The sequence below is a fragment of the Papio anubis genome, chromosome 6 (assembly GCF_008728515.1).
Source record: "Papio anubis isolate 15944 chromosome 6, Panubis1.0, whole genome shotgun sequence".
NCBI classification, from domain to species: Eukaryota; Metazoa; Chordata; class Mammalia; order Primates; family Cercopithecidae; genus Papio; species Papio anubis.
In genome coordinates this window covers 33267290-33293521 of record NC_044981.1, presented here as the reverse complement: position 1 = coordinate 33293521, position 26232 = coordinate 33267290, and the positions used below count along the sequence as shown (strand labels likewise).

Sequence of the window (26232 nt, the reverse complement as noted above, 5' to 3'; positions counted from 1 at the left end):
AGATTTGTAGGCACCGACTTCAGCAATCAATCATAATCATCAAGAATGAGACAAACCAATGTCATGTGCCTTGTTGATGCAAGGCACTAAAAAGGACGTAATACCACTTCCGTGGTGCTCCTGCTAAAAATGTACACCCAGAATCTAATCATGAGGAAATATCAAACAAAGCTAAACTGAAAGACAGCATACAAAACAACTGCCCTGTGCTCTTAAAAACCATCCAAGTCATGAAAGGCTAAGAATGGCCAAGGAACTGTTCCATACTATTAATATGTATGCTCCTGGACTGGATTCTTGATCATAAAAAAAATTGCTCTAAAGGGCATCTTTGAGACAACTGGTAAAATTTGAACATAGATTCTATATTAGATAATGGTATTGTATCAATACTGAATTTTCCAAATGTAATAAATGTATTGTGGCTTTATAAGTGAATGTCCTTGTTCTTAGGAGATTTAGGTCAAACAACTAACCAATACCAAAACGGAAGTGTTTAGGATTAAAGGGTCATAATGTCCATGACTTAATATCAAATATTTCATCAGTGACAACAATTAATGCATACACACACACACACACACACACAGAGAGAGAGAGAGAGAGAGAGAAAGGAAAGGTAGCAAAATGTTAACACTGGAGTATCAAGAAGAGTGTACTATAGTTCATGGCATTATTCTTACAACTTTAAGTTAGAAGTTTTTGTTTTTAAATAAAAAGTTTTTTAGAAGCTTGCCAGGTGATTCTAATGCAACTGGAAAGGTTGATTACATTTGGAGGCAATTGGTCCAGATAAAATTCCAAGTCCCTTTCTGTTCTAAGACTGTGAAATAATTATAAATGTACCAAAAAAATAGATGTGCCCTAATATTAATTTGATTGTTGCTCATTTTATGATACTCAGACTAAGGAAGAATTGTTAAGAGGGGGTAAATGAGCAATTTTCATTTGGCTGGTTTAAACTGACTTGTTGAAAAAGGCCCCAAATGTCGAAGAAGAACATGAAAGCTCCTAAAAACTACTTCTGCTCCCAAAACAAGCCATCTGAGTCTTCTTAATTTGTACAGGTGCCTGACAGAACTTAGCACTCAAAAGTACTTTAACAAAACAATTCCTAGACATAAGCCAGATCTATAAAAATCCACTGAATCAGGACAAAACCTAGGGAGATCAGTTTTTGGTTTTTTTTTTTTTTTAGATGGAGTCTTCTCTGTCATCCAGGCTGGAGTGCAGTGGCGTAACCTTGGCTCACTGCAACTTCTGCTTCCCGGGTTCAAGTCATTCTCCTGCCTCAGTCTCCTGATTATAGGCATGTGCCACCACGCCTGGCTAATTTTTATATTTTTAGTAGTCACGGGGTTTCACCACGTTGGCTAGGCTGGTCTCGAACTCCTGACCTCAAGTAATTCACCGGCCTCAGCCTCCCAAAGTGCTGGGGTTACAGGGGTGAGTCACCATGCCTGGTCAAGGGAGGTTAGATTTGAATCAGCTCAAGACGGGTTTGCATTCTCAGCACAACCCAAACAGCTTACCTCTCTGTCTCTCTCTCTCTCTTATTATTATTATTATTTTTTTTTTTGAGACAGGGTCTCACTCTGTTGCCCAGGCGACAGTGATCACTGCTCACTGCAGCCTCGACCTCCTGGGCTCAAATGATCCTCCCACCTCAGCCTCCCGAGAATTTGGGATACAGGCATGTAGCACTATCCACTATGCCTGGTTAATTTTTTATTTTTTCTAGAGATGGGATCTCATTATGTTGTCCAGGTTGGTCCCACATTCCTGGGCTCAAGCAATCTTCAGCCTCGGCCTCCCAAATTCTGGGATTACAAGTGTGAGCCACTACACTGGCCACCTTTACTTTTTTTTTTTTTTTTTTGAGCCTGTCGCCCAGGCTGGAGTGTAGTGGCACGATCTCGGCTCACTGCAACCTCTGCCTCCTGGGTTCAAGTGATTCTCCTGCCTCAGCCTCCCAAGTAGCTGGGATTATAGGCACACGCCACCACATGCAGTTAATTTTTGTATTTTTAGTGGAGACAGGGTTTCACCATGTTGGCCAGGCTGGTCTTGAACCCCTGACCTCTGGTGATCCACCAGCCTCAGCCTCCCAAAGTGCTGGGATTACAGCTGTAATCGCAGCATCTGGCCTCAGCTTTACTCTTAATGTGGTTTGCAACAATTGGCCTTTCAGGGTAGAGGCAAAGGGAATTATTTCCAAAGAAAGAAGTATGTTCTTACTACATTTAAACTAATTTTATTTTATATGTGCAAAATTAAAGGATAGGAAAATGTACTTTCAAGAACCAAAGTCTTACCCTTTATCAAAGCTTTACAAGCTCACTACACTAACCACTGTTGGGAAAACAATCACTTCAAGTTTCCTCCCCATAAAAGAAAACTCTGAATAGACTAACTGAATAATGTTTCATTAAGTGTCATCTACTAGTAACAAAAACAGATTCCAAAAATGCCTTTGCAGAAATACATTATATACACTTTAAAAAATTAGCATCTCAAATATTACTAGTTACTAGATATTTTTACTTTATATATGTTATCTTAAACTCCAAAACAATCCAGCAAGGTAGATGGTAGTGCCACATTTTACAAAAGAGGAAACAGGTTCAGAGAAATTAAGCAACTTGCTCAAGTCAACAAAACTAATAAGTCGCATCCCAGAACTTAAATTCTGGTCTACATGAAAGCCTATGATTTATGAGTTTTCCACTCTACTACTATACTTCCAAAACAAAAAACAAAAAAACTAAGAGTATCTTCCTATTCTGAAGACTTGAAAACAGAATACAGAGAGCAGGCCAATCACTGCACTTCAGCCTGGGCAACAGAGGGAGACCCTTTCTAAAATGAAAGAAAGAAAGGAAAGGAAAAGGAAAGGGAAGGGAAGGGGAAGGAGGTAAGAAAGAGTAAGCCAAAACAAAGCTGATGTGCTCCACTACCTAAGGTCAAATTGCTTCTCTACCATTAAGACCCAACAGCTGAACAAAATCTCTCACAGGGCCATCCCAGGTCCAGCCCATAGGGGGCTTCCTTTGCTAAATCACTATTTCTCAAAAGCATGAAATATCTGCCTTGTTTGGAAACATACAGAAGAACCTTATGTTTCTCTTCCCCAAGGCAGCTGTTTCCAGAGCAAGTAAAAGGTAGCTAATGTGGATAATGCAGTGTCTCGAGCACACTCCAGACTGTTGCCAAAAAGCAAACTTCATCTGAATAAAATCTCTGACCAAAACCAGCGGGTGAGAGCACCAAGGAAAGAGGCTAACACCATCACCCAATGAACAAGCTCTGCTGCTCAGATGTGGTAAAGGCTGAGGGGCAGACAGGGCTGGCCTGTTCATCACCAGGCACATCAAACTACGCTTTGTCCCAGCCTCATGGGGAGGGAGACTAAGGCAGGTGCCCACCTTGGTCCTGCAACATCGTTTCCTATTTCAGAACCCTTCCTGGGTCAAGCGTGATCAAGCAGAGAGAAGCGAATGGCTGGAGATACTGGGTGTGGTTTTAAAGCATCAGGCAGAGATGCACAAACTCCAGGAAATCAGAGAGAGGCATGCAACCGCTTTTAAAGGAATAAAATGGATCATGCTTGTCCTTTCCTCCACATCTCCACCATTAGCTATTGAAACCTGAAAATCAGATTCCATTTCAAAAGACAAATAGAAAGTAGGCTAAAAATATTTTTTTAATTCCAGGAAGTACAACTGAATCACCTTTTCTATGCTTATTTAAAAAGTAAGATAATTTGACATCTCTTAACTACATTTAAAAATTTTTAAGAATCAAAATTGTAAATTAAGTATGTAATATGGTCCCTTTTATTTCCCCATTCCTGCCATTTCAAATATTCCAGAAAAAACCACCCACCATTTCCCAAATTAGTATGGGTTTAAAAAATAAAGTCAAAACCCACTGCAGCTGCATTTTCCCATTCCCAGACAAGCCAAAAGCAGATGGGCTGAAGCAGACAACAGTCAGCGTGATGAGGAGGAGCCTGAGTGGACAAGAGTAGAAGCGGAGAGGACCAAAGAGGAGGTACAGCTTGGAGAAATGATGCAGAGAATTCCTGGCAGCAAAGTACACACCTTGGCATTGATATAAGGGTCAAAGGGGCCGTACTTTTTGAGTTCTTTGATCTCAAGAGCATTCTACAAAAAGGAGAGGAAAAGAAAAAGTGATGACAAAATGGATGAAATATATCAAAGCAATACACAGCCCTGAGGGAACCCAACCCTAGAACTTGAATCTGCCCTCTGGATGCCTCAAAGGGAAGTTAATAAGAAAGACAACCTCCAGGGCACCTTACTCTTACCCCCCTTTAATCTAAGCATCCTACTGGAACCACATTAATGGTTTTAAAATGAAACCATATAGTGCTTGTAACCACTAGCTAGATCCATTAAAGTCTTCAAGCCACTGCAGACATCTTGCCCAGCTCCTGCCCACCCACCTGCCTACCAGATACTCAAAGCACTGGGCTGGGGTCCCACCTATCAACTGATACTCCAGGCAGGAGGCAGCTGTGAGCAGGTTAAGCCAGCACACTCAAGTAGCTCAAAAATCCAAGCAGCTGTGTTTCAAGGCAAAAGTGAGCAAAGAGGATTAGAAATGGTTGCTGAACATTTCTTAAATGAGAAGGACTTTAATGGGTGACCAGTCTTTCCAACGTTGAAGAATATTAGTTACAAGCACACTTCATTATGCATTTCCTCCAGAGAAGAGACATGACCACTTTAGCTAGGAGGAGTAAAATTGCACTTAGATTCTAAAGAGGTAATTCTAAACAGCTACTTTTCATTCCCAAATGTTATAAACAAACATCCTCATTGATGATTTCAAATGTCTGTTGCTCACCTACCCAAAAAATACAGCCCAAAAGGGGAAAGGAAGGCTGATTAACAGTTATATACACACAATCTCCAAATCAAGAGATTTGGGAGCACTACATTAATTTTCTCGTGTCTCAGAATGAAGCTGCCCTTCTCAGAATCAAAGTCATGCTCTAAACAGCTAAGAACTGCATGAGTCTCCTGACAGATGGACTCGCCAGGATAATTTCCTATTTTTTGAGGGAAAACCTTGATCTAATCCTACAGGTAATTTAACAACCCCCTCTCGGCAAAGTCATTAGAAAAACAGTCCCTAAGCTTACTGAGAAACATCAACATCTCCCTCCTTCAAGGAACTGAGAAGAGTATCCACTTCAGTTCAGAGCAGAGAGTGGAAAGGGGAGAATGGCTTATCATGTAAGGAACGCCCGTCTCCTCTCAAACTGGCACACAACCTCCAACTCAAATAACAGGGAGTTGTATTTGTAAGAGGCAAGTTTTAACTTGCATAATCCAAGTACAATTTTTTCCAAAGATATACATGTAAAGAAGAGGAAGTATATTCTCAGAGTAATTAAATCCATGGCCATTATAAGGTTATTTTTGCTCAAATCCAGCCTTTTTCATTTTCTAAGAATCACCTCTGCTTTTTCAAAGCATGCTCATTTGGAGGACATCATGGAAATGATCTTCACTCCACTGAATCACCTCTGCCCTCCACTCACATGTGTTTGATTTCTGAGTTCATTTTTTGGCACTAGCATGAGTACTTCTACTGCTGCAAGTTCTGATATATGTAAAACAACAGCATGGTTTACACAGTACTGACAAACACTGGGAAAGTTACACTGCCATGTCAAAGGCATAAACACAATTTATTTTTGAGACAGGGTCTCACTCTGTCACCCAGGCTGCAGTGCAGTGGCATAATCATGGCTCACTGCACCCTCAAACTCCTGGGCTTAAGTGATCCCCCGCCCCCGTCTCAGCCTCCTGAGTAGCTGGGACTACAGGTGTGTGCCACCACATCTAGCCTTTTTTTTTTCTTTTTTTAAAATTTTTTATAGAGATGGGGTCGGGGAGATGGGGGGTGCCTCACTATGTTGCTCAGGCTGGTCTCAAACTCCTGGCCTCCTGGCCTCAAGCAATTCTCCTGCCTCAGCTTTCCAAAGTGCTGGGATTACAGGCATGAGCCACCACACCTGGCCTACAGTTAATTAAGCTACTAGCTTGAAACTGACTCCATGCAATTTTGTAGGGTTTGCATTATTTCAAATTTTGCACATAAAGTGAATACAGTTGGCCGTTCATATCCACAGGTTTCCATCCATGGTTGGTAAATCTGCACATGTGGAACCCACAGACAGAGAGCGCTAATGTTACTTTGCCGTTTTACATAAGAGACTTGAGCATCCTTGGATTTTGGTATCTATGGGGAGGTCCTGGAAACAAAGGGCTGACTGTGTATACATTTTTTATTCTAGTACTATTGCAAATATGCATGAGTCAAATGGATATAAAATACATCCTCACAGTATAAGATCTACTAAGAAGAGTACAACTGGGAAGAGGGGAGTCACATTTAGGGTATGGAAGAGGTGGTTCCATGCTAAGGAACTGATTATCAAAACAAACGAAGAGCTGGTTCTCTGAGATTTGAATTGTGGGGCTAAGATGGTGACGGGGTTGCCACATCTGGCTACAGCTGAATGGAGGGAGGAAAGCCTCCCTTCCTTCCGACCTGTTCATTGACTCTGGTGTGTGAAGGCCCTTGATGGATGAGCAACCGCACTATCTGGGCATCTCCTTTCCAAGCTGCCAAATGCAGAGGGTAGCAGCCTTTCGAGTCAGCCACGTTGGTCAGCGCATCGTTCCTCAGAAGAACCTCGACCACATCCCTAGAAGGTAAAAATCAATCATGAGTTGGTAGAACTCAGGAGTCTTTCCAGCTAACAGCTCTTTACACCTGTATGGCACAAAGCCTTTTCACAGATAATCTCATTTGGCTCCTGCGTCTCTACCTGACCTCACCGCCCAGGCTTTTCCTTTTATTCCATGAGCTACTTGTACAGCTGATGATACGCAGCTGAACCACCTTGAGCCATGCTATACTGACTCATCACCTCTCTGTTTAGGCTTTCTTGGTAATCTATTTTTTTTTTTTTTTTTTTTAGACAGAGTCTCGCTCTGTCGCCCAGGCTGGAGTGCAGTGGCCAGATCTCGGCTCACTGCAAGCTCCGCCTCCCGGGTTTACGCCATTCTCCTGCCTCAGCCTCCCGAGTAGCTGGGACTACAGGCGCCCGCCACCTCGCCCGGCTAGTTTTTTGTATTTTTTAGTAGAGATGGGGTTTCACCGGGTTAGCCAGGATGGTCTGGATCTCCTGACCTCGTGATCCGCCCGTCTCGGCCTCCCAAAGTGCTGGGATTACAGGCTTGAGCCACCGCACCCGGCCCAGTAATCTATTTTCTACTACTTTGAAAATGTCTGGGCCGGGTACGGTGGCTCAAGCCTCTAATCTCAGCACTTTGGGAGGTTGAGGCGGGCGGATTCGAGAGCAGCCTGGCCAAGATGGTGAAACCCCGTCTCTACTAAAAATACAAAAATTAGCCGGGCACAGTGGTAGGCGCCTGTAGTCTCATCTACTCGGGAAGCTTTGGCAGGAGAATCACTTGAACCTGGGAGGCGGAGGCTGCAGTGAGCCGAGATAGTGCCGTTGCACTCTAGCCTGGGTGACAGAGCGAGACTCTATCACACACAAAAAAAAAAGAAAATGTTTGGACTCTTTGTCCAAACCTGTTTCCTTGTTTATGATGTTTAAACATCATTCAGGTGTTGAATTTACATAAAAGTAATCATACAAGACAAATATAATTATTCATCACAGTATTCAGAGCATGTAGTGATGTAGGCGCTGAAAGCAGAGAGGTCAAGCAGAATAAAAGTTATTGCAGTCTGGGCGGAGTGGCTCACGCCTGTAATCCCAGCACTTTGGGAAGCCGAGGTGGGTGGATCACCTGAGGTCAGGAATTCAAGACCAGCCTGGCCAACATGGCAAAACCCTGTTTCCACCAAAAATACAAAAATTAGCCGGGCGTGGTGGTGGGTGCCTGTAATCCCAGCTACTTGGGAGGCTGAGGCAGGGAGAATTGCTTGAACCCGGGAGGCAGAGGTTGCAGTGAGCTGAGACTGCGCCATTGCACTACAGCCTGGGCGACAGAGCGAGACTCTCTCTCAAAATCAATCAATCAATCAATCAATAAAAGGTTACGGCAAAAGCAAGCCAGATACATATGTTATCATTTGATATCCCCAGAAAGAGGAACTTGCTTTTTTCCTGGTGACAGCACTAATTAAACAGATACCAGTATATAATTATCCCTATGAATGTGAGGTCAAAGAAAATCCCCACTGTAAATAGAAACAGCATCTGGAAATGAATTTGGCTAGCAAACTATAGCCATTTAAGTTCAAGATTCACTTTAATTCAGATATATTCAGATATATGGGAACAGTGTTCTCTATAGATTTCTTTTTAGCTATATCTAAGATGGCTACAGAAAAGACTTAACGATTATATTCAGTGTACTTTAGAAATGTTTAATGCTGAAGGAAACAACCATTGCCTCTTTCTGGTATGTTGGAGTCAATTAGGGTGGGTCAAATATTGGACAAGTGACACAAAATACTCTAAGGGGGTGAGGGCTCTGGAGCTCCTTGCTCAGCAAAATCTAAAATGATTCCAATAATCCCTCCTCATAAAAACTACACTGGTGGCCGGGCGCCGTGACTCATGCCTGTAATCCCAGCACTTTGGGAGGCCGAGGCGGGCAGATCACCTGAGATCAGGAGTTTGAGACCAGCCTGACCAACGTGGTGAAACCCCGTCTCTACTAAAAATACAAAAATTAGCCGCGTGTGGTGGCAGGTGCCTGCAATCCCAGTTACTTAGAAGGCTGAGGCAGGAGAACTGCTTGAACCCAGGAGGTGGGGGTTGCAGTGAGCCGAGATTGTGCCACTGCACTCCAGCCTGGGCAACAAGAATGAAACTCCATCTCAAAAAAAAACAAAAACAAAAAAACTACACTGCTGCTACTTATTGCCTATAGTACTTGTTTTCCTTTAACACCTTCTATTTTGTTACACTCTGGTTTACATTCTTTGACATCCTGGCAAAACCACTCACTGTGCGCCCTGACAATGCCTGCCCCTTTGCTGAGCAATCTGAAGGGCAGTGCCCCATCACTTAAGCCTCTGCCTTCTCTCTCAAATTCTCCCCAAACCATGCCTTCTCCAGAGAACGTTGCACACAAATCCCACCCAGTTCCTAATAACTTCTCTATACTCGGGAGAACTACATAGGCCATTTAATGTATTTTTTCCCCTTAAAAAGGGTTCTTGTGTACAGGGCTAATTTTATGAGGAAAGAATGGCAGGCAAGAAGAGAGAGTAAATAAATAACTATTGAAACCGAAGACAGCTTTCTCATGACCACTCAGTCTATTTTCAGTTTATCGAGCAGTTAGTACCTAATAGATTCCAGCCCCTTTATGTTCTGGCTGCCCCAGATGTGATCATCATACCTAGAACATTACGTAGCACTGGAATATTCCAGAGGGGAAAAGAACAAGCAGAAGTAAAGGTAAAACTTAACTCTTGGCTAAAGATTTTTTGGTAGATGGGGTGGGGAAGGATGTTTAAATAACACATGAAAGAAAGACACAGAAATCCTGAATGAACTGAACTTAGGTTTGTTTTTCTCTGTTTTTCAGTGCCACCGCTTAGCAAACCTTTGTTTTGTTTTCGTTTTTTACAGATAGGGTTGTTCTGTCACCCAGGCTGGAATGCAATGGCACAATCATAGCTCTCTGCAGCCTCAAACTCCTGGGCTTAAGTAATCCTCCTGCCTTAGCCTCCTGAGTAGCTAGGACTTCAGGCACGCTACCACGCCTGGTTAATTTAAAAAATTTTTTGTGTGTGTGGAGATGGAGGCTTGCTTTGTTGCCCAGGCTGCTCTCAAGCTCAGTTTCATGTGATCCTCCCACCTCGGCCTCCCAAAGTGCTGGGATTACAGGCATGAGCCACTAAGCCCAGCCAGCAAACTTTTCTAGAAAATGAAAAGGTAACGTGAAGGCCTGGGTTCTGTAGGGTGAGGGCAGGGATGCAGTACATTGATACTTACTTATGGCCATTCAAAGCAGCATGGTGCAGGGGTGTGTAGCCAGTGCTGTCAACACAGTTCACATTTGGCCCTCTCCACATGCTATCAGGGAAAAAAAAAAGAGAGAGAGAGAGACATAGATTTCACAGACTGGAGTCGCAAACCAAAGTTAGAGATAGCTAGCTAATTAGTAAAGATTTCTGTGTGGTGTTCAACCAGACCAGTTACTTCCGAATGACCCCTGATAATGTACAGCAGCTATACACTGCAGAGATGCATAGCACTGAGGGTACACTTCAATGGTTTGCTAAACATAGTCAAGTGTCAAGACAACAGTGTCATCGCTTAAGAGTCTGTTCTTCTAGTACTCCCATGATTGCAAAAACAGCTCATTGAAAGGTCATCAAAGACAGAACAGGTATTGAACACCCACTCCTGTGCTGGTGACTGAAGGTTTGAGAGAGACCTCAACACAGATCAGATAATCAAGATGAGTCACCGAGCAAGGACCAAGATCAAAAAAGCACCAGGAGATGTGTCTTAAGATGAAAGAGACAATTTTGCCTTTCTTTTGTAAATATGTCTTATTAGTAATTAAAAAAAAAAAACAAAAAACAGAATCTATAATCACAGGGTCTTATCTGACTTAAAAACACCATAGGAGGGAAGTTGAAATGTTACCTTACTTAATCCTCAAAGCCTTAGTTCTTATTTCTGTTTCTGCATTGGCCTTACTGCATTGACCAGAGCTTCTAAAATAATATCAAATAATCCTAAAAGCCTTAGTTCTTATTTCTGTTTCTGCAAACCTTACTGCATTGGCTAGAGCTTCTAAAAGAATATCAAGTAGCAGAGGGCAAACTTGTTTTGTTCCTGCTTCTAATAAAAATGCCTCCAATGGTTTGAGGTAGATACTCTGCAACTTGTAAAAGAAGTATCCTATTTTTTTTCCAAAGAGTGTTATTAGAGATAGTTGGTTAAATGTATTTTCTGCATATATGGAGATAATAGTTTTTCACATTTAACAACCTAATATGTTGTTATCAATAGGTTTCTTAATATTAAGCCATTCTTGGAGTAAACTTAATTGGCCATTTCCATTATAATTCTACTTGAGAGCATCTATTTGAGAGTAGATTACTTAGAATCTATATTCGTAATTGAGGCTGGTTTAAAGTTCTTGCTTTTGTGCTATTGTTACTGGATGGCATCAGTGTTAGGTTTAGGTCACAGGTCAGCTGGGCAGCTGTCTACTCATTTCCATATTGAAGAATCAATGACAGGCCAGGTGTGGTGGCTCACGCCTATAATCCCAGCACTTTGGGAAGCTGAGGCGGGTATCAGTTGAGGCCAGGAATTTGACACGAGCCTGCCCAACATGGTGAAACCCTGTCTCTACTAAAAATACAAAAATTAGCTGGGCATGGTGGCGTGCTCCTGTAATCCCAGCTACTCGGGAGGCTGAGGCAGGAGAATTGCTTGAATCCGGTGTTGGAGGTTGCAGTGAGCCAAGATCACACCACTGCACTCCAGCCTGAGAGAGAGAAACTCTGTCTAAAAAAAAAAAAAAGACAATGACAGAGCACTAAAATTACAAAGAATTACCAGTAAAACCATCTGAGCCCAGAGCCTGTATGCTCAGTGTTGGAAGCAATATTATTTATAAAATTTTGGCCGGATACGGTGGCTCACACCTGTAATCCCAGCACTTTGGGAGGCCAAGGCGGGTGGATCACCTGAAGTCAGGAGTTTGAGATCAGCCTGACCAACACAGTGAAACCCATCTCTACTAAAAAATACAAAAATTAGCCGGGCATGGTGGTGCGCACCTGTAGTCCTAGCTACTCAGGAGGCTGAAGCAGGAGAATTGCTTGAACCCAGAATGTGGAGATTACAGTGAGCCAAGATTGTGCCACTGCACTCCAGCCTAGGCAACAAAGTGAGACTTGATCTCAAAATAAATAAATAATAAAGTAAAATTTTAGCAATAGGCATCAATAGACAAATTATTGTAACTACAGTACAGAGTAGAATATCATATGCCAGTTATACTGCTATGTAATAAGAAAAAAGATCATAATGTTGAGAAAAAAGAAACAAAATTGTAAATATTATAGTCATAGCTCAGAAAGGATGAAATTTATCAGGATAGTAGATTAAGTGCACAAGTTTACTCTACCCCCTGCCTAAAGTTCTCCGAAGTGACAGAAAAGATATCCCACCCTACACAGATAGCTATAGACAGATTCACACCAAGAAAATTTTTAAAAGATACCATCAAGTAACCGGCAATGTTGAGGAATTACTAAAAGGCAGAAAGTAGACAAGGTCAGATCTACAGAGACACAATCTAGAAGAATGCAAATTAAAACATTCATTGACAAAAATGAACATAATGACATCATCAAGTGTTTCTAAAGATTAGGAAAACAAGCAATCTTAAACACCACTGGTAAAGTTTAAACTGGTAAATTCCTTTGGGAAGATAATTTGGCACCATTGATCAAAACCAAAAATAGCATTCACTTTGAGGCAGCAATTCCACTTACAGGCAACTACCCAACAGAGATACTTATGTATGTGCACAAAGACACATGCTGGTACAGGATTGCTTCATTGTAAGAGTTAAAAACTAAAAACTTAATGTCTATCCATAGGCAAGCAGTAAAATATTAGGTATACTCATAAAATAAAATAATACATAACCATCAACAACAACAGTAATAACAAAGGAAAGAAAACAAATTGAACCTTTAAGTCCTGACATGGAAAGATTTCCCAAGACATACCGTGCTACAAGAAAGCGACAGAAGAAGTCATTGTATAATACACACCGCTGTAAATGGATGGTGACTAGAAGAGCACTCACCAAATGCTGACTGTGCTCACCTCTGGGGAAGGAAATCTGTGTGTTAGGGAGCACTGCAGATGATGGAGAGAGACTTTCCTATTGCGCTCTGTATTCTACCACAGTTTAAAACACTTACAGTGAGAATCTATTCACATAGTGCTTTTATAATAATAATATTGTAAAAGAAACAGGGGAATCATCTGTGCATGAGGAAAAGAAGAAAAAAAAGTCAAAATGTTAATAAAACACAGCTGTATATGGGTGACAAGCCACTTTAATGAGCATGTAGATATTAGGTTTACAATCTTAAGATACATTTTAAGTAGGAAAAGTGGGCTTCTGTACAGCAAAGGAAACCGCCAGCAGAGTAAAAAGACCACCTATGGAATAGGAGGAAATATTTGCAAACCATACATCTGCTAAGAAGGTTAATATCCAAAACATACAAAGAACTGAGAACAACTCAATAGCAAGAAAGCAAATAACCTGACTGAAACATTGGGCAAAAGATCTGAAAAGACATTTCTCAGAAGAAGACACACAAATGGCCAATAGGCATATGAAAAAATGCTCAAACCACTAGTCATTACAGAAATGCAAATTACAACCAAAATGATATATCACCTCATGCCTATTAGAATGGCTATTACCAAAAAGACAAAAGCTAAATGTTAGCAAGGATGTAGAGAAAAGAGCACCCTTGTACACTGTTGGTAAAAACAAAAATTAGTACAGCCATTTATAGAAAACAGTACGAAGTTCCTCAGAAAGTTAAAACTAAAACTACCATATGAACCAGCAATTGTACTACTGGGTATATCCAGAGGGAGTAAAATCAGTACCTGGAAGAAATGTCCGCACTTCCATGCTCATTGCAGGATTACTCCCAGTAGCTGAGATATGGAACCAATCTACCTGTCCATCAATGGACAAATGAATAAGAAGAGGAGGTATATATAAACAATGGCATATTTTCCTTAGGAAAGGAAGGAATATCCTGTCATTTGTAATAACATTCATCAACCTAGAGGACATTATGGTAATAAAATAAGCCAGGCACAAAAAGACAAATACTGTATAATTTCACTTACATATGGAATCTAAAAATGTTGAACTCACAGAAGCAGAGAGTAGAACGGTGGTTACTAGGAGCTGGAGGGGGCGATGTTGGGGAGATGTTGGCCAAAGGAACAAAATTTCAGTCAGGAGGGATAAATTCAAGAGATCTACTGCACAATAAGGCAATTATACTTAATAACAATGTATTATAATCTTAAAAATTGCAGCCGGGTGTGGTGGCTCATGCCTGTAATCCCAGCACTTTGGGAGGCCAAGGCAGGCGGATCACCTGCGGTCAGGAGTTCGAGACCAGCCTGGCCAACATGGCGAAACCCCGTCTCTACTAAAAATACAAAAACTAGGCGGGTGTGGTAGTGCATGCCTGTAATCCCAGCTACTCGGGAGGCTGAGGCAGGAGAATTGGTTGAACCCAGGAGGCAGAGGTTGCAGTGAGCCGAGATCATGCCATTGTGCTCCAACCTGGGTGACAGAGTGAGACCCCATATCAAAAAAAAAAAAAAAAAAAAGCACTAAGAGAGTTGGTGTTTTTTGTTGGTTTGTTTTGTTTTGTTTTGTTTTTGAGACAGAGTCTCGCTCTGTCACCCAGGCTGGAGTGCAATGGTGGAATCTTGGCTCACTGCAACGTCCGCCTCCCAGGTTCAAGCGATTCTTCTGCCTCAGCCTCCTGAGTAGCTGGGACTATAGGTGTATGCCACCATGCCTGGCTAATTTTTTTTGTATTTTTAGTAGAGATGGGGTTTCACCATGTTAGCCAGGATGGTCTTGATCTCCTGACCTAGTGATTGACCTGCCTTGGCCTCCCAAAGTGTTGGGATTATAGGCATGAGCCACTGCGCCTGGCCGAGAGTTGGTTTTCAAGTGTTCTCACCATAAAAATGATATGTGAGGTAATACATAGGTTAATTAGCTCAATTTAGCCACTCTATAATTTATAGCTATTTTAAAACATCATAATGTATACAACAAATATATAAAGTCTTTGTCAATTAAAAATAAATTTTTACAAAGCAAGTTACATGTATTTTGATATCTAGGCTATTTGTTCATTGTCAACTAAGGATGGTAAAGACAAGGTGAGGAGCCTGAGGGACATCGTGATACGCCACCCTCCACTAAGCCTGAACTTCTACAGCACTTTCTAAACAAGGAGCTAAATGCAATTAAATCTCTAACACATTTGTACAATGATCTCATTTTCCAAACCAAAAAATATATGACTATGCCTGACAATGGATCAGGGTGATGGCAAGTGACGTGGATCTGGAAAATCTGTGAGGTGCAGTTGTCACACTTATTTTCAGATTGCCACACAAGAGGAAATATCATCATTACAGTACAGGTGACACTAAGAAGCTAAAAACAAATTATTTGCCCCAAATCACATGCCAAATCAGTGGCAGATCAAAAACTCTCTTTGATGGAGCTCATGGCATTTGGCCAAACAAGGACTGTCTGATCTAACTGGAACGACAACGTGAAGCGAATATGTAGTGGACATAATTCAGCAGCAAGGTGACTAGAATAACTAAGAGGAGCTGAGAAAGGAAATACTAAGGCCGGTTAAAGTGGCTGAGAGTGCGGGCCTATCAGCTACTAATTTAGTTCTATTAGAACTCAACTATCTCAGCCCTCTCAGTCCATGTCCCCAAGGAACCCTGAAACTAAGATTTAAACTGCCTTTGATTTTAACAAAAAGGCAGGATCAAGCAAGCCTCTCATCATTTTCTAACTTTTGCCTCCATGACTGGTTTAAAGGTGATGAAGTTTGGACATCCTACGTCAGCACTAAAACTTCCTCAAAACAATCAGAAAAGGAAAAAAGATAGTGACTTCACTGCAAAAAGCTGCAACCTTTCCAACCACAGAGGTCTTTTTTCCTTCTTTTTCTCTACCTTCTCCTTCAAAAGCCCATCTAGAAGTTTTGGGGACTGGGGAACATATTAAACAAAATCTAAATGAAAATAGAGAACTATAATCTCCTTGTTTGGAATTTCAGCTTCAGACAGGATGGTAGTAACATCCCCCTCCACCCAAGTTTCTTCCTTTTTGGCAGCTCAAGAAAAGAGTTATTTACAATCTAGGTCTTCCTCCCTATCACGGCTGTCCTATTAGGTTTTCTAAAACTGTAAGCACCAGAGGACTACTCACCGACAAACAAAAGCAGCATATAATGCACCAGGAACCAGGGAAAACAACTTTAACCACAGCCGAGGAGATTCCTAAGCAAAGTTTAACCTGTAGAGATTGTGCAGAAATGCAATAGCTGCTCTTGACTTGCAGGACAAACGCTCAGACTGATCTTAATAGGTCCTGGAGCAGTCACAGCAAGCCTGCGTGATGAAGCTATGGAACCTAGGTTAGGAGCGTGGGCTCTGCGGTTAGCCGATCTGACTTCAAAACTCGCCTCCGCCACTTGTCACGTTTTTTGATCTTGGACAATTCACTTGATTCTCCACGGCACTGTCTCTGCATTTGTAAAGTCTACTGTGATGGGCTCCCCAGGACTTAAATCATTCATGGAAACTTCTAGAAGCTTGAGCAAGTATAATAGTATTGAGAGGCCTAGCATGTCAAAAAAAGCTTACCTGCTTTCACATGATGCTGAAACACAGCAAGCCTTGCCCTATGCGCCTCGGTGGCACCTACGTTTTGGAATGGCATCTAAAGCACTGCGGAGGGCACGGAAGAATATGACTGGTGAGGCCCTGTGGCTTTTGAATCCCCCCTCAAAGGCCTCTCTCCATTCCTTTAAAAACTGACTGTATGTGTAGACATGCTGGGCACTGTGCTGGATTTGGAGGTTTTGATGAATAGAAACAGCCCACTCTATTTGGTGAAGGTGCCAAATGAGGTCCTGTTTGTGGAGCTACTCACGCATGTATTCAACAGACATGTGAAGTGCGCCTTCTAGGGGCTGGAGATGCAGATGTTAAAAGACAAAGTCTCTGCCCTCATGGAGCTTGATTTCTAGGAGGAGGGAGTGAGTGAGTGAATAAACAAACAAATAGATCCTATGACGCCTATGTGGTGATAAGGCCCAAAAGTGAGCAAAGGAAGCAGAGGCAGCAAAGGAAGGGGATAAAAAGGAAATGAGTGATATTTGAGATAAGATCATCAGGAAAGACCTCTCTAAGAAGGTGACCTTTGAGAAGAGATCTGAAGAAAGTAAAGAGCCGTGAGGGTGTCTGAGGTAGACAGGCAGAGTAACATCAAACACAGGAGCCCTGGGAAGGAGCGTGCCTGACATGTGGCTGGAGAGGGGAGTAGCAGGGAGCTCTGCCCACAGAGATGCCAGAGGACGTTACAAAGGACACCGAGGAGAGTTCAGTTCCACAGGCATCCGCTGAGCACCTATTAGTGCTCACTGCCCGGGGCAGAAAACGGAGGAGGACGTAAAGTCCACGCTTGAAGGAAAGGGGAGCACTTTCAAACCAACGGGAGGCGCAGGCTCTAAAGTCTAAACTGAGGTGATCAGAAACCAAATCTCTTAACAGAGAATCAGGGTTCCTCCTACCTGATTTCAAAAATCCATCAACACTCATAGCTAAATTTACTTACCACTCTTCAGACCCAGCAACACTCAAGCGAAAGCTTGAGGTAAAATTGCTTAAAGACTCTGTGAAATCAAGTAAGAATCGCAAAAACAAGATAAATGGGATATTTATTCTGTCGAGTACAGAAAGTGGCCCAACTCAAATGTCCCCTCATCCTCAACACCTTTCCTGATTACACTGGCTGATATTAATTTCACCCGTCTCAGATCTTCCAGATCATCCACTGCACCTTCCACCACATTTATCCTATCTGATCCTGAGCCGCAGTGAATTCTTTATCCTGCTCATTCATACCATATATTATAAGTCCTTTAGGGAAATCCCTCATGTTTCCAAGAACAGAGCACTATGTAAGGAACTGCCCCAGGGCCACCAGGGTGCAACTTCTAACATTCAGTTTTCAGCAGCCTGCTCACTCCCTCTTGCCAGATCAGATTCTTGCCAACCCTGAACCAACACTACCCCAGTGTGACATGGTCTCTATGCAGTATAACAAACCTAGTCCATTTATATCCATTAAGAATGGCAAAAATCTCTTGATGGGACATACAAGAACACTGCATCTGAGATGTCTGTACATAAAACACAGAGACAGAAGAACCATAAGTTAGAACCAAAGTGCCCAGGCCACTTTTGTGTGTGTGAGGTCAGATTTCTGGACCAAATGATACCCTAAGTGGCTCTTAGCTGGCAGTAAACATGATTCATGTGGTGGCCCAGCTACTTTATTGCTTACTTTACACAGACAAGTAATGGTATCTCAATGGGCCAGAAGACTGTCCAATCCAGTTCCATCCAATAAATGTTGATGCCACAGTGCTGGACAGTCCCTACCCTTGAGTTCAGTGAGGAAGTCAGACCAGTAAACAAATGACAATACTACACAGTGTGTGACATTCTGGGAAGGAAGTACACAAACTGGCTGAAGGGAAATGGGAACAGAGAGGTTTTACAGAAGAGGAGATACTTAAGTTGAACCTTAAAGTTTAGGAGGAAGCAGCCAGGCAGAAACGAAGAGGCAACATCCAAATTCACTGTCCCCTGAGTAGTCTCAGCAAAGTGGGACACCTGCAAGTAACTATGAGTGGCTGGAGCATACAACTGGAAGGATGGTGAATGCAAGGTTGAATAGGCCAGCAGAGTCAAATCAGAAAGGGTCCTGTATGCCGCTGAAGAGATTCAAGCGAGGAATGATCAGATGGGTGTTTTAGAAAAATCCTTCTGTTGACAGCTGGGAGGCAGGTACTCAGATGGTCCATTTGTTATTCCCTATACTGTTGTGATGGCCTGACATATTTCAGAATTTTTTTCATCATTATGCTGAGTGGGTGTGTAAATGATACACTAGGAGAAGTGTGTGACTAGATCCAGGGAGCCCAGATGAAGTTAGTAATTCAGGCATGAAGTGAACACCTAAATGACAGCAGTGCAAAGAGGACAGAGAAAAAAGGATAGATTCAATACAAAAGACAGGACCTTGTCAAATGCAGGTTGGGGTGCAGTGGCGGCTGTTTGAATCAGGCTACTCGGTGAGTAGTGAGAATTCTGGAGGAAAATCAGGGTTGCTTTGTTTTGTGATTGTGGTGACATGAGGTAGGGGAGAAGAGAAGGGAGCAGGAGGGAGTTTTATTTTGAATTTGTTGAGGCTGAAATGAATTTTGACTCCCATATGTAGATGTCTGGTCAGTAGGTCAACATGAAGGACAGGAACCCATAATCCTATGTTATATAAAGCCCATCCTTGTTTGTACCATGGTTATACACCAAATAACTTAAAGTGACAATGTCTAAATGTTTACATGCATTTGCATGCATGTTACCCATACTTGGCTCTTACAGGCATACTATGAAGAAGGAAAACAGATACCAGTATTTCCATTTCGTAGGTAAGAAAACTGAAGTTCAAATGACTTGCTGTTTGTCATATAGTTGGTTACATGAGAACAGAAATAAAATTCCACATGTGACTCTAGTGCATGTTCCCTCCAGTTTCTCCAGGCCCTTGACACTGAATGTTTACAGAAAACAATGTGTATCTCTGTGGGTCAAGGTCAACGACTCAAAGCATCAAGTCAGATAAAGGCCTTCTGGATCACAGACCCTGTAAAGAGGGAGCAATAAACTCAAGGGGAAAGAGAGGTCCTAGGCAACTCTCCAAAAATTCTTCATTAAATCATAAGGTCTAAACAGGAGTTTGTCTCATCAGCCCTTTTCTGTCAAAAGCTTTCAATGTTTTCTTCTTTTGGTTATCCTTGCGAAGGGAGATTTATCTCTGAACCTCAGGAAGGGCTGGCAGTTTTCCAACACAAGGAAACACTCTCTCAAATCAGTCTAATTTAGAAAAGATTTCATCTCACTCAAATGAATTTGACACATCCTTCCTAAAATGCTTTCTACATACTTAACAGTTGAGGGTAAAAGGAGAGATACAAGGAGTCTATGAAACCATCCCTACTGTCAGAGAAGCTTGTAATCTTCAAGGGAAGACAAAACATACAGACATGAAACAGTCAGACACAAAAGCCCCACAATAGTGCCAAAAGAGTTCAGTTAACCGGGCAAAACTGAGCATGTACTTTTATTTCTGCTCCCTCCTGAAACCCATTAAAACCAGAGTTAAATAAAAAGGGTGAAAGGAACAGAAGATAACTGAACATAAAATGTTGATCCTTTTTGAAAGATAAAAAGTAGGTAAGTTAGTAGAGCTGAGAAAGTGAATCTCTGCAGCCCGTGAAGGGGATGCCAATTCACACAGACACCCTTGGGAAGGCTCAGGGATTAGAGGCACCAGGTGGCAGAGGAGGCCAGGGATGGGGAGGGGCTGAAAACCAGGACTTAATACAAATTCTGTATAAAGAGGTGTTATACCACCAGGTTTGCTGTCACATCCAGGACAGCCAGGGACTATCACTCCTCTACCTATACAGGAGAAGGTTGATTTATTCTGTAAGAACCAGCTCAGATCTAGATGCAGGAATATTAGGAACAGCAGAAGGTAGGGGAAGGAACTGTACTGAAATCAGAGGCCCTGATGGAAAGTCTCTATCTTGAAGGATGAGATCCCAGCCTCCCTAACCCACTTGGCTTCCAGAATGCTGGCAGCTCCACTCCCATCCCCACACAGGAAAGTTGAGGGATTCTTTCCTGGAGAAAACAAATGATACCACAGAAAAGTTCAACAGATGATGGCTTTGGAGGATTTCCCAACAAAACAGGGGTGCTCCTCCCCCATAACCCTATATAATACTAATATAAAGCCCATCCTTGACAATCTCTTCCTACCTCTATACAGAACATCCAATCAGCTTTTTAGTGTCTCATGCTTTAATACAAGTGACAACCAAGGATTGCCAGACATTTGAGGAAAAGCCTTTAACATGAAAAGACAGAACACAAAATAAACAGAAAAAAATGACTCAAAGAAATGAGACAAGGAGCCAAATAAAACCTCAAAAATCTATTATCACAGAATAGCATCAAAAAAAAAAAAAAAAAAACCCAAAAAACAAAACAAAACCGAAAAACAGGATCAGTGAAAAGTTATTGGAAACTAAAAATAATAATATAAATAAAAATATAAATAATGATCCAGAAGATAAAGGTGAATAAATCTCTCAGAAAGTAGAACCAAAGATAGAGGTTGGAAATAGAAAAGATAAAATTCGAGGACCAAAAGTTCCAGAGGAAAGAGAAAAAGATCATCAAAGAAATAATTTAAGAAATTTTCCTTGAACTTCTGCTTATAGGAGTCCATCCTGTGCTCAGTATAATGAATAAGAAATTTTTAAAAGTCACATTGTGAAATCTTATAATAAATGGGATAAAAAGAACACAGTTTGAGAGTAAAAAAACAGCTTGCATACAAAGAATTAAGCGCCACCAGAATTTTCAATAGCACCTCTGGAAGCCATAAGACAAAGGAGAAATGCTTTCAAAATTCTGAGGTGAAATGACTTCCAATCAGTCAAGTATAAAAAGAGAATGGATATTTTTAGACATGCAGGGTCTCCAACTTTACCTCCCACACACTCTTTTATCAGGAAGTGACTGGAGGATATGCTCTACCAAACAAATGAGCAAACCGAGAAAGAGGAAGACGGGTATCCAGGAAACGGGGTGAAGGGAATCAGCTACGCAGCCTAGAGACCATATCTGGAGAATGCTGGGAATCCAGGGGGGGAATCTGCAGGAGGAAACGAAACTAACATGATCAACTGATATATCTGCCTAGGATGTAAAAAAGAATACTTAAAAATTACAGTGTGATTTGGGAAGTAAGAATAAGCTGGACGTAGAAAACTCAGAAAATGGTCGGGCACAGTGACTCACACCTGTAATCCCAGCACTTTGGGAGGCCAAGGCGGGCGGATCACCTGAGGTCAGCAGTTGGAGACCAGCCTGGCCAACATGGAGACACCTCATCTCTACTAAAAAATACAAAAATTAGCTGGGTGTGGTGGCAGGTACCTGTAATCCCAGCTACTTGGGAGGCTGAGGCAGGAGAATCGCTTGAACCTGGGAGGTGGAGGTTGCAGTGAGCCAAGATCACGCCACTGCACTCCAGCCTGGGCAACAGAGCAAGAGACTGTCTAAAAAAAAAAAAAAAAAAAGGAATAAAGAAAAAAAGAAAACTCAGAAAATCAACGGGAAGAAAATTAATTAATTGTACAAGAAAAAAACAGAATTATAGCATAACTGGCTCAGCAGGTAAATAATCCTAACAGTCATAACAACATAAACATAAGCATTGAATACTGATGTAACTAAAAGCTGTGATATACTTGAAGGATGAAGGGGGAGGCAGTGGACAGAGAGTGTAAGAAGGCTAACAGTGACTAATAGAGGATGTTTAAAATTTTTAAATAAAGAAATAACAGCATAAGCCTAACAATCAGAAATATGGAGGAAACACCAGAAGAAAACACTAAGAACTGGAAATGGTTGCTTTCCCAGGAAGGGAATGAGGTGTGCACAAACAGCCTTCCAGTGGGACTGATGCAGAAAGGATGCTGACACTGCGTGACAGGTGGGCAGGCCCTTGTCAACTATGAAATCTATAATTCTAGGAACCTTGTGGTTTTGTGTTTAAACACGTTCTGCAAAGCAGTGACTTTGAAAAGTTTATTGTCTCTTAAGAGAGACACAAGCAAGAAAGGTGATACTTCAGTTTAATTGCACATGTGACACAAGTCACACGAGAAACTTGGAAGGATGGCCTCCTTGTTCCACAAAGCCAGCAAGGAGTTCCTTCTTCTATCCTGCCAAGGACAATTATCTTCAGGATAAACATAGCAGTTATATCCAGCGTTGCTCTTCTCACTATTCTGTTCTAAGCCCTTCTGTTTCTTGTCCGCAATTTGAATGCACACACACAATACCACACACACACACACAAATCCACAGGTTTCCCAAGAGCAATGACGAACTGTTTGAAACCTCTGTGTACATTTGCTCTAAGGATTGTTATTTTAAGTTATCGCTATCCTGGGCAAGTGAGGCACTGGCTCCCTCTCAATCTTCATAACAGAAAGGTGGATAGTGAACAGTACATGAATGAGTACAGTGTGAAACCGTCATTCCAATATGGACACAGACAGGACAGCCTGAGAAGCACACCGCCACAAAGTGGACAACACTACAAGAGTTCTCTGCTGTAATCAGGATGTGTTCATGGGGATTAACATATACATCATATTTTTACAAGCCTTATTTCTCCAGTGCCTTCACTATTATTTGGGTGGCCTTTATCTTACTTCATTCGACTTACTTTATTAGTGGCTTCTTAACACTTGAGCATTGATTGTTTCTGTTGCACAACTGTAAAGAAGGCACAAAATTGCTGAAACTCTATGAAAATGGCCTCCAGAGTCCACAATTCTGATTCTAAGGGCGAATCATTCAGCGTATTTACTCAGTGAGCAAAACAATCATCACAGTGCATGCTCCATGACAACAGGCACGGTGCCTGTCTTGTGCCCCCTTCCCAAGGAGCAAGCACACAGTAAGTACCTGGCACTATGGGGAGAGGGAAAAAGAAGAAGAAAGGCTACTGTGCTTTTCTAAACATCTAACAATGAATAAATAAGACCAAGTCCCTGTCCTAAAGGATGTCAGAGACGTGAAAACAAAAAAGTATACTGTAAAGTGATGATGGATGAATGGAATGCCATTAGCAAGAAAAGGGACAGCAAGGGCATTGCAAACAGCAAGAAGAGTGTGGGATCACAGTGGAGCCTCCCTGATTTTTCAAAAAACAGATATTTCCCAGTTTTCCGCATTCCACATACAGAACCTTTCCTAGAAGACCATGCTCCTTTCTGCCTCTTCCACAGCCCCCCATCCCATCTTGCCATTTCTAATTGACATTCAGTGTTGAGCAAAACTCCCTTCAGGGAACTTCTTCCTCACCTTCCCAGGCCGGGTCAGGCTCTTCAAGAACTTCCTGTAGAACTCCTTGTACTTTGCCTTCATTACAACAAGCTCAGTTTAGAGCTCTGCATTTTTCATTACTTGATTGCCTTTCTCACTGGACAACAAGCAACTCAGGGGCAAATTCAAATATGTTTTGTTTACCATTATATCCTCGCCACCAATGAAGCATTGCACCTGGCACATGCTGAGAACTCAACAGGTAAGAAAAATCTACACCTAAAGGCATGAGGAGAACTATTTAAGATGTGTCAAAGTTATTGTTTTTAAATGACAGAAACTACTTATAAGAACTTAGGCCGGGGGCAAGGTGGCTCACGCCTGTAATCCCAGCACTTTCGGAGGCCAAGGCGGGTGGATCACCTGAAGTCAGGAGTTTGAGACCAGCCTGGTCAACAAGGAGAAACCCATCTCTACTAAAAATACAAAAGTTAGCTGGGTGTGGTGGTACGGGCCTATAATCCCAGTTACTCAGGAGGCTGAGGCAGGAGAATCACCTGAACCCGGGAGGTGGAGGTTACAATAAGCTGAGATCATGCCACTGCACTCCAGCCTGGGTGACAGAGTAAGACTCCGTCTCTGAAAATAAATAAATAAATAAAAAGAACTTAAATATCTTCTTCAAAGCGATTTCTTGGGTAAACAATACTGCACAAATATTTGGTAAAATTTGTACAGACTCATATCACTTTAAGACATGTTACCTAGAAAGAAAAAGCAAAGTTTCTTCTGCGATTTAGCGAGTGAGTGAGTGTGTATTTGTCTATCTGTCAAAGAGTTTTTAAGAATGATTTGCTCCCTGGCTTGTCAAAGTCCAGAGGCCTAGCTTAATTGGGCTGAGGTAGGAAGGAAAGCTGCCTTAATCAGTCACAGTTTTGGGGGCACAGATGCCTCCCTCATTAGGGAAATAATAAATACTGGCTAATATTTGTCGTCCCACAATTATCAATAGCATCCTGGCCTGAAAAATACATTATATGGTCATTTTACTGGATCCAGACTTTCAGACTCCTTTCTTGGGACTTTGCATCTAAAAAGCCTAGAAATAATAGCTAACATTGATTAAATGTTTACTAGGGGCCAAATATACTTTAAGTGGATTAGATAACCCACTATTTACTTCTCATAAGAACTCTATAAGGAAACCCTAGGAAATTGACAAGTATGGACAGAAATAACTTACCTAGGGTCACAGAGCCAGAAAGGGTGACATTGGATTTAACTCAAAATCTTCACCAGCATGCCATACAGCTTCTTGAGAAATGGCTTTTCCCTTGCTGTTTTTCCCATTCCTGAATAAAGTGAATTCCCACAGCTCATATTCTTTCATTTCCGCCCTGCCTCACATTCCCCATTCCTCATTCATCCTGTCTTGCCTTTTCTTTCTCTCCAGGGTCCCAGGAAACCAATAAAGAATACTGAGAGAGGTGTGACGTTCCAGGTAGGAAATGAGTCCCAGAGGGACATGAGTAGAGGTAGTTAACTGAGATACTTCCATTAACATTTTCAGAAATCCAATTAGCTGACTAAGTCTGTTACTTAAGTATTGAAAGTATTGCTACAAACTGACTGAATTCATTTAATCTTAATATTTGAGATGATTATTTTGTTGTTTTGAGGACATTAAAATGACAAGAATTTTCAATATAGAAATTAATAATACACGTAAAAGGGATAAACGTCTCAAATGAAATTTATTATCAGAGTCTAGGTACTACATACACCACATATATTTCCTAAAAGTCCCAAAGCACCACAGACAAAAACAGTATTCCACATGTGGTTTATATGTAAGCTGAATGTCAAAGATCTAAAATTGTTTTCATACATGCAACTGACACATATGAATCCTGGACTTGACACATATTAGCTGCAAAGTCTGTAATAAATCATGTAACCTCTACGTAAAATGGAAATATTACCTGCCCTATCCCTACCCTTAGAGGATCATTTTATGGAACAAATGGGATAATGTATGTAAAAAAGTTATAAGCTGGAATTTAAAATATAATTTATAATATAAAGTAATGAACATAATTTAAAATATAAATTACTTCCAGTTTACAATTTTCGTAAATAATATCTAAAATGAGGCAAGGCATTCTAAAGACTGAGACCAGTGTATGCCTGCTGACATGAAAAACACTGAAGATCTACGATGTGGAAAATGCACCTGCATAACAGTATGTACAGTGTGATCTCATTTCTGTAGGAACAGAGTATTTTTCTAAGCTTATACTAACATATGGAAGGCTACATACCAAGCTTTGAAGACAAATTAGTTCTGGAGGTGAGGCATATATTACTTTTGT

General features: G+C 41.5%; 1 protein-coding gene across 7 annotated transcripts in view; it reads right to left on the bottom strand.

Annotated features, from left to right (window-relative positions):
- The window catches only part of ANKS1A (ankyrin repeat and sterile alpha motif domain containing 1A), a 193717-nt gene that overhangs the window by 108677 nt on the left and 58808 nt on the right, over positions 1 to 26232 (bottom strand). For 3 of the 7 annotated variants that reach the window (XM_009204963.4, XM_009204964.4, XM_009204966.4), the window contains exons 2-4: positions 10028 to 10108; positions 6589 to 6745; positions 4104 to 4166 (exon numbers count right to left, since the gene is read on the bottom strand). In XM_009204963.4, coding sequence (XP_009203227.1) covers positions 4104 to 4166; positions 6589 to 6745; positions 10028 to 10108 — 301 coding nt within the window. The remainder of the gene's footprint in view (positions 1 to 4103; positions 4167 to 6588; positions 6746 to 10027; positions 10109 to 26232) is intronic. The other 4 variants (XM_003897484.4, XM_009204965.4, XM_009204967.4 and 1 more) reach the window with 2 other exon arrangements.